Source organism: Arabidopsis lyrata (genome assembly GCF_000004255.2).
Source record: "Arabidopsis lyrata subsp. lyrata unplaced genomic scaffold ARALYscaffold_1, whole genome shotgun sequence".
Taxonomy (NCBI): domain Eukaryota; kingdom Viridiplantae; phylum Streptophyta; class Magnoliopsida; order Brassicales; family Brassicaceae; genus Arabidopsis; species Arabidopsis lyrata.
The window spans coordinates 23,691,065-23,700,600 of record NW_003302555.1 but is presented as its reverse complement, the minus strand read 5'-3'; the positions used below and the strand labels follow the sequence as shown (position 1 = coordinate 23,700,600).

General features: G+C 31.6%; 1 protein-coding gene across 2 annotated transcripts; it reads left to right on the top strand.

The window, feature by feature from the left end:
• Positions 1-1,036: 1,036 nt before the first annotated feature.
• LOC9327427 (type IV inositol polyphosphate 5-phosphatase 11) lies at positions 1,037-5,011 on the top strand. 2 transcript variants are annotated; one of them, XM_021015206.1, is made up of 9 exons: positions 1,037-1,218; positions 2,216-2,558; positions 2,691-2,719; positions 2,804-2,844; positions 2,960-3,090; positions 3,176-3,252; positions 3,470-3,595; positions 3,685-3,860; positions 4,428-5,011. In XM_021015206.1, the coding sequence occupies exons 2-9, from the start codon at positions 2,515-2,517 to the stop codon at positions 4,722-4,724; spliced, it is 921 nt and encodes a 306-aa protein (XP_020870865.1). In that variant the 5' UTR covers positions 1,037-1,218; positions 2,216-2,514; the 3' UTR covers positions 4,725-5,011. The 2 variants fall into 2 exon arrangements, with proteins under 2 accessions (XP_020870865.1, XP_002894051.1); XM_002894005.2 differs by having other exon boundaries at positions 1,038-1,218; positions 2,487-2,558; positions 2,691-2,844.
• The last annotated feature ends 4,525 nt before the right edge of the window (positions 5,012-9,536 follow it).

The following is a 9,536-nucleotide window of genomic DNA, read 5'->3' as shown; positions in this document are numbered from 1 at the left end:
TTCGTGATACCCTACGAATTTTCCATTTCTGAGGATTTTAATTACATGCAATCTTTGATAATTTATGGTATTAGAGTTTGAACACGCCGCTGTCTGAATCCGGTCCGATATAGAAAACATTATTTGAGAAGAATACGATGAAATTCTATCGAGGTTAATGGCTAGTAGAACCCCTATCTCGAGAGATAATGTGAAAAAATTATTCCACGTCGGAAAAATAGAAATGAATTTCCTAATACATAAGACTCTAAGAGATAAAGATATTCTGGTATGTAAGTCATGACAGTAACATCAATCGCTTTTGAACATGACAACTGATCTGCCACACATGCTAAGCTAGTTTGGTGCATGTCGGCATGATGATGAAAACATCTTCCTGTACGAGTGTATTTTATTTGGCTGAGTAGCATGGATCTCCCAAAGCCTTGAATTTTGAAAAGGCTTAAGTTTGCGTTCTAACATGATCCCGTTGAAGATAGCCTCCAGAGCATGCAAGTTCACAAGGAAATTTGCACATGGAACCTACATTATTGCAAAAAGTCCACTTGTCATATTCTTATTTTAGTATGGAAAAAGAAAATCACCAAAATAATAAATATAACTAATTAACAAGAAAAGAAACACTTTAATGAGCCACTTGAACCATGAACTTCAACATCCAACAGCAATACAAATTTGTGGACAAGAACATTTTATTTATTTATATGTAATATGTGGACGTGAATTAGTTTGTTGAACCTCCAAGACTAGTGGATAAGAACATTTTATTAAGTAATTTCGACCTTTAGAAGTTCACCAGACACGACATAATAAATCTAAAATCAATAATTTGGTAAAAGTAACTTATGTAACTATGGGTTACAGATGGTTTTCGCTTGTTATTTTGTAGCATACCAAACCAATTTAGTTAACCGACAGTTCTGAGATGTTTATTACCAATAACTTCACTAGAACCACTCATTTCTCTCTAGAGCTTCTCTTGCTGCGGCCTATAAAAGGGATAATGCTAAAGAGAAGTTAAAGCATAGATACTTGATCAATATAAATAATTCTATAAAGAGTAAAACGTTTAGAGTGAGTAATTAAGCTTGTAAAAGTTAACCGAAAGGGGTCTTGAACGGTGAAAAGTGATTGATTTTGTATGTGATCTCTTTCCTGGTCTTTACGTCCAATTCTAAATCAAATTCGAGCCAAAATTCATTGCAAAACCGGATTAAGGTATGTGCTGGATTTAACGTTTCTGCATAGAACTCTTATATGTATAATATTTGGTTATAATGTCTGGGGTGAGTTAAAGAAACCGTAGTTGAAAAACAAACAAATGAAACTGGAAGATAGTTAATTAGTTTAACGGCTAAATCATGAAATGTCATCACCGACCACTTGATGAGGTTGATCTCACATGTTGTAGTTGAAGAAGAGTGGCCTCAGACCACTTAAGTAGCATACAAAAGAGAGTGTTATTCAATTATGGATTCTAATAGAATTGAAATCCAACACTAAAATAAAATTTTAACTGAACCGATCCATTTTTGTAGACGAATTCAAAACCAACAAAAACTATTTAACTTTATAATTAATGATCTGAGTTATCCCAGTACAGTTGATTTATATAACATTTGGATTATCCTAATGAATGCATGTCCAAAAATTATCATTAGATTTATATGTGTAAGTTTATATAACTATTAATTATTTTTTACATAAAATCAAACCAGAGACAAACTAATATTTTTTTAATTAATCTATGAATGATTAATTTCTATTTTCTAGAGGTTAAACAAATGTATATACATAATTATGGGTGTGAATATTAATCATTGGTTTTGTTACATTCATTTATTTCTGTTTTCCTTAATTTTTTCAGTTAAGCTAAGCTAGATTGCTAAGGAATAAAAATTGAAATTAGTTTAGCTTATTTCAAAAAAATATCGGTTAGCTAGATTCAGTTCTACCTGTTTTGAAAATTTATATAATTTGTTTTACATTAAATCTGAAGCTCATTTCTCTGTATAATAGCAGAGGAATGATTTTTTTTGTTTAAATTAGTTTAGCATAACTATAAGCAAAGACAAAATTGTTTAACATTACATCACATGTGATATGATGATGTGGATATAAGTGTATCGATTATCCGCCATTATTTACTGTAATATAAACATTGGATTTTTAATAAAAATCAAAGATTCTACTGTACTTTTTCTTATTCCTCTAGAGATTTCCTGATGAAGAAAAACCCGGCAAAGTCATTATCAAATTCGACCGTCCATTCGAAGACGTACACGTCTTTGTAGTCAACACCATTCACCTAACTTCCTAGAAAACCACGTAACATTGCATGTGCCTAATTAATTACCCCTATCAATATATAGATGATGATTGAAGATGACTTTGTAAATTTTCTTTTAGATTCTCATTACATCATTTCTCTTTAAATTTGTACACTTCTCCTCGATAAATTTTCGCTCTCTAACAAAAATCTTTAGAATCTTGCCTTTTAAGGAGAAACACTGCATGCAGACAATGGGGAATACGAATTCGATGTGTGGGCTAAAAAGGTAACAATTAGTATCATACGAATCTTGCCTCTTACATTGTTTTCTATATATATACACTAATAAATTTGTTGTATATAGACATGTAACTTCAAGTGGATAAGTAGTTAATGACGTGTTGCTGTGTATCAATAGGTTTTCGAACTACAAGAAGTCTCCGATAGGTTCGTTTGCAAAAAACTCATCATCTCACGATGGTATTAAAACAATTGAAGCTATTAAAAGTTGCAGTTTTTCTAGAAAAGCAGATCTTTGCATCCGTATCATCACTTGGAACATGAATGGAAAGGTACGTACGTAGGTACCGCATGCATATTCATTCTTCCATAAGACAAATCTTCCTTCATAATCAACTACGTACGATTTATTATTAATTGTTACTAAATGTACTAATACATGTGAAGGTTTCGTATGAGGATTTAGTTGAGCTTGTTGGAAAAGAAAGGAAGTTCGATTTGCTTGTCGTTGGCTTGCAAGAGGCTCCCAAAACTAATGTTGCTCAATTTTTGCAAACAGCTTCATCTCCAACTCACGAGTAAGTATACTCTACTATTTCTTTCTATTTCTATTTATATCCATAACTATTGCAAATTAAAGTTCCATATTGAATTGAAATCCAGGCTTCTTGGAAAGGCGAAATTGCAATCGATCCAGTTATATTTGTTTGGCCCAAAGAATTCACATACATTAGTAAAAGGTTATTCTTATAATTTTTTGTTTGCTCCATTTTATTTGAACATTGGTCAATTGTTTTATGAAAATTTGATATATTTATACTTTTTCCTAATTTGGATCTAAGTTTATATTTTGTATTCATGCAAATATTTATATTAAAATTTTACAACACTTAATTTGAAACAAAAGAATTATAATATTGGAAACTAAAAAATAATTTGATTATTGTACGATTACAGAATTAAAGGCGGAGAGACATTCAGTAGGAGGATGTGGAGGTTTAATAGGAAGAAAAAAAGGAGCCGTGGCTATTCGTATTAACTATGATGACATCAAAATGGTTTTCATCTCTTGCCATCTCTCTGGTACCTACTTTTTTTTGTCTAATTTCTACTCTTTTATGCTAAAATAAAATTAATTACAATTATAAATAATTATTGTTATAATTATGTAGCTCATGCAAAGAAAGTGGACCAAAGAAATACAGAGTTAAGACACATAGCAAATTCACTATTACATAGAGACAAAAAGAAACGTGACCTCACTGTTTGGCTTGGAGATCTAAACTACAGGATCCAAGATGTCTCTAACCGTCCTGTTCGATCTCTTATCCACAACCATCTTCAATCTGTAAGTCATTTACTCTTCTTCTTCTCCAATTCCATAAAATGCAAACATTATCTATTTATCTTGATACTTATGGATAGACATTGACCTTTTTTGGTTCGGGTATATAAAAATAACAACGATAGAAAAAGAAAAAAATAAATAAATTTTTTATTAAATAATATGATTAGAAATAAAATAAATAAATTCAATAAATATTACTTACTCTGTTTTGCTTTTTTCAAATCTATCTATTTTTTTTCTAACTGATTAATAATATGAGACAAAAATAAGTCGCTAAAACATTTTATAATGGAGTGAGTATACTCTATTCAGTTCTTTTTTTTATAAAACATTTTAGTTTTTTTTTTATAAAATATTTTAGCGACTTAAGACAATAGTTTTCTTAGAATATTTTTTATTCAGTTCTTTTTTTTTGGTTGCATAAATATTGGTTTTGATTTAGTAAAATATGCTATTACCATTCGTTATTAAAATAAAATTTTGTTTTGTTCTATTTTAAATAATTGAGGTACTCGGTTCAGTTTGCTAATCACTCTTAATCTTACTGGGATTCATTACTTTGTGCAGGTTCTTGTGAGCAAAGATCAACTCTTGCAAGAAGCGGAGAGAGGCGAAATATTCAAAGGTTACTCTGAAGGAACTTTAGGATTTAAACCAACCTACAAATACAATGTAGGAAGCAGCGACTATGATACAAGCCATAAGATCAGGGTTCCAGCTTGGACAGATAGGATCTTATTCAAGATCCAAAATACTGATAATATTCAAGCAACTCTTCACTCTTATGATTCCATAGACCAAGTATATGGTTCCGATCATAAGCCTGTCAAAGCGGATCTTTGCTTGAAGTGGGTCAACAATTAAATAGATGCATAAAATTTATGAAGGATAAGATGGTATGTAATTACGCATTACTACTATTTTAGAGTAAATAGTTTGAAACATTTTGAGTTCTTTATTAATGATTATATTAGTGTTTTGAATGTAAAAAACTTGCAACTTCAGAACTCTTCAAAGTGTCAATTGTGAAAGTCTAGTATATGTGTCACAATTTTTTCAAATATTGTTCTCATGAGTGGCAGGCAGATCACTTACTTCATCAGGATTTGCCTTAGCCTTTGATTTTTAATTGAAAGTCAATTTTTGTGTGATTACATGGTCGACACTCTCTTCCGTACTTCCATTTTTCTCATTTCTGATCTCTACGGTAAGAATCATGTATGACGAGAAATTACCAAAGATTTACACCGCGAGTGTGGTAAAAACATATGATAGCTGCGACTTGCCTCATAAATTTCAAATCGAACATGATTTTGAAGTGGCTATTCCCTCATATGCTACTCGGTTGAATGGTCAGGCTTTGGTGTTCACCTCTTTTTAGCAATCTATCACCTGTTGTCCACAATACTAGATCAAGTTTCTTGGTTTTTTATATCATTCATGAAGTTATGTGTAGTTCTCATATCCACCAATGCATTGGTTGCTTACATGTTGGTATAAACCTAATCAAACTTTTATTTGTTATACCTTTAGTTGTGGATTAGTTTACAGAAGCGTTGATAATTTACAATCAAAAATTCAGAATTCTTTCTGCTCTACAATTACAATCGTATATGCTATTTTCAGTTCTTCAGTGTGGACTTTTGCACATGTAACACCCACTCTTCAAAATAAAAACGTTTTTCTTTTTCACATACTCATCTTGGCATGATCCGTTCTCGTTCCTTTTCGAATATGATGGCTTGAATTTATTTTTTACTTGAGTTTCGTTAATTCCTCCTCAAAGAAATTGGTTTATAGAAGTCATGTATGTCTACATTTTCTTCTCCATGTCCATGTTGGGATTAATCTGAAAATACCTAAGCCACTATATTTGATTCATTAACATACTAATACTACATTTATGATGTTGAAACCCTTTCATAGATTAGTTTTACGGCCTTGGCTTGTTCAGAATATTGGCAACATGATTCCTTTTTTTATCCCCTGTTTATCGAGCTCATTCATGTACAAATTATCAACTTTAGGGATTACTTCCATACGCTCAATGCTTTGAAGCTCAGGTCTGGTTACTTTCTTTATGTGTCAAGCCGACTACCAACTTTGTGTGGAATTCTTAATCTCCATGGAATATGTAACGCCCCGACCGACCCTACCAGTGAGCCCCACGTCCTCTCTCGGGCCCATGGGCCCACCCCTGTCCGACGGCCGGTCCGCTACGTCCGAGAGGCTTTAAAGACTTGTTTACCGACCCTACAAATCACCACATGATCTTTCCCTGTGCTTTGTCCTCACTCACACAGTTCCGACAATCACTTCCCGGAAGGTCACCCATCCTGAAACTACTCCAGCCTAAGCACGCTTAACTGTGGAATTCTTTCAGGACAGTTGACCGAAAAGATAAGTGCACTTTGGTGACATAGGTGGCCAAATCAATTCTTTTAAACCTTTCCGCATGCACCACCATATTCCTGAAACCAGGGTGTTATAGAATAGCCCATGTGAGAGAGGATCCACCTATTCTGTTACGGCTTTACACTCATATTTTGCGAACCCTGGTTTTAGCTTCCTCTAGTATCTTGAGGTATGAGTTTCTTTGCTTGAAGGACCATGGTCTAATGCTCTTGAACCCTCCCCGCGGGACCTTTGATGGTGGTTTTGGAAGCTTTTCCAATGACCACTCGTCATCAAGCCGTTTTGACGTCTTCAAGTTATATGTTTTCAATACCACCTCCTTTAGCTATGTTTTGTCTAAGCTCAACTCTCACTCCACAACAATTCTAGCAAGAAACTTCAAACACCAGAGCACCTTCACCCTTGCTCGAACCTATGTCAAAGCACTACTTCGTGTAGTTCTTCTTGTGCCGGCGAGATTCAAGTCTTTGACCCCTTCACCAACGCCATCTCGTCTTTTGACAGTGGCAATTTGTTCATCCATTGACTCGCTCTTGGAAGAATTGTCGATAAACTTTGACCTCACATGTACCAAAAAGCTTTTTAGCTTTTGGCTCAAAAAACTTTGACCCCTTATTTATGTGCTTAAAACTATGGGATCTCATATTCCTTCTATCTCTGTATTTGGCTTCTACTCTAATGGAATGAAAACAAATCTTTGTCCAAAAAAAAAAAAAGATTCCATTTTTTTTTACGTATGAATGTAAAATTTTATTCATCCAAAAAATCTTGTTACATTATATGCATCTTTGTTCTAAACATTCTTAATCTTAAGCTTTGACTTTTAAAACAGATGTGGTATTACAGAAATCCTTTCTAGTTACTTATTAATTTTTACACTTTTACACTTTGTTGATACCATAAAAACCAATGTCACTATATATAAGAAAACTGTGAAGCCTCTTTTTGAATGGGAACAATGTGGGAAGTTGACAAATTAAGTAAATAATTACATTGCTTTTTACAACTGATGCTTAATTAATCTTTCATTAGCATCGTTGTTATTGATTTAAATGATGTAAATTCATATGTTTGTATTAATATTGTCAAAGTGATGCAAATAGATCTAGATTTGTATCAATTTTAATGAACTGATGCCACATATATCAATAATGACAACGATTATTGCAACTGATGTTAAATTATAACATTTCTATCAATTATAAATAAGTAATTCAAATTAGTACTATTTAATTATTTTTTGACACAAATTAATTGATGTAACTGAGCCTTTTTTCTAGTGGATCTCTTAGAATCCTCTCTTAGCGAACCACTCTTGTAGAGCTTCATCGAGCTTAACATTGCTCTGTTTTGATACCGTTGAGAGGCGGTTGCGTAAGTGATGTCGATCTTTTTAATTAGAGCTGTTGCGGGAGTTGGCTGTTCCACCGTGACGCTGTCGATCATGGTGCAAACTAATATTTCTATTTTCGAAGGCTACATGCAAACATTTTATGGATATAATCTCTCTCTTGGAAATTTTCTGACTTCATCCGGCATTATCTTTCTCGATGTCCGTATAAATGCATAAAACATAATAATGCCAACAAAAATTATCAATAGAATTATATCAAAATTTTGAACTAAAAAGAAACAAACTAATAATATTAAAAATTTATCAATAGGTCTTTAATAATCGATCAATTGAATTGTCTAATAATATTAAAAATTTAGGCATTTTCTTACTATTTTTCCTATTTAATGCTAATTTTGGCAAGTCTTTATGTGTTTATTACTTAGTTATTTTGGCACGTTGTTATGTGTTTGTTACTTAGTTATTTTGGCACGTTATTATGTGTTTGTAGCTAAAATATTTGGCGCATTCTTAACTTTCCAACCTTTTTTAAAAAGTACACCTTATTCCAAATATTTTATTGGATACAACATCAATGTTAAGCTTTATCAATTCTTTTTTTGTCATCATCAATTTTCTCATGTTAACTTTCCAACACGTATCTATGTCATTTATAATTTTTGTTAATATTAATTAAATTTACTATATCATTTAGGGAATATCGCAAAGTCGCTTCATCAGATCCAAGTCTTGTTTTGTACATGACTCGAGCTGCAATTGCCATCAAACTGCATAACATGTTTCCAAAAAAAAAAAAAAAAAAAAAAAAAAAAGAGAGATAGAGGAGAGAATTTATAGAAGAATATATAAACAAATTCACATTTCTTATATTTTTGGATTCAATGAATTTTTTTTATTCAAAGACTCTTATGTATAAAAAAATTATAAGTCAAACATAGGAAAATTAATCTTGTGTTTTTAGGTAATGAATTTAGAATTTAAAAATTTCAAGTCATTAAATTTTTCGACTTATCAAATTTAAAAAATTTGGCGGGTTATTTAGTTTTGCTATTTTGTTATTTTGGCGCGTTATTTAGTTAGTTACTAAATTATTTGGGCATGTTATTAAGTTTTGAATTCTAAACAAGTACACATAATGTGTTTCTAAAATTTTTATATAATGAATCATCATTGTTTAATTTTCTTCATTATTAACATGTTAGCTAGACTTTGAACACCTATTTTTGCATTTATAAGCTTTTAGAATTTTTACTTCGTTTCATATTTTATAATTCCACGTTAATAACAATTAACAAATTAAGGTCTCTTAAACTTATATAAGAGAATGAAGACATTGTTGAGGAGATTTTTAGGTTTTCGAAGACGAAGAGTCAAAACTATGTGGAATCAGCCAGCTTTAAAGTTTGTGTATCTCATAGAAGTAAACCCTTACACTTTTAGAAGCTTTAGGGATTGAAACAAATCATACCTTGTTTTATTTTAGATATATCATATATCTTTTCTTTAATCCTATTAGTTTTCCTTAGAAATTAAATATCGGTTTTAAAATTTATCTTTGTTATATCCATAAATACTCTTTGTATGAAAAAAAGTTAAGCTGATTGGCAAGTGCTTTACAGTTTTTACAAAGCAAAAAAATTTCTAAAGCATTAAAATAGATCCAATCAAGCTATAGAAGTTTTGGTTTTTTTTTTTCTCACAGCCAAAATATTTCTATAATTCATTTTTTTTTTTTTTTGTAGAAAGCCTATTTTACTAAAGCAGACAATTTCTAACTTACAGTCACAGCCAAAACATGTACAACCTAAAATCTACATTCAAAAATCTAAAGGTATAGCCTGAACCAATCATGCCCTAAGTATAAACATCAATGTACAGAATGTTTCCTTTTCTGTTCTCAAAAGTCT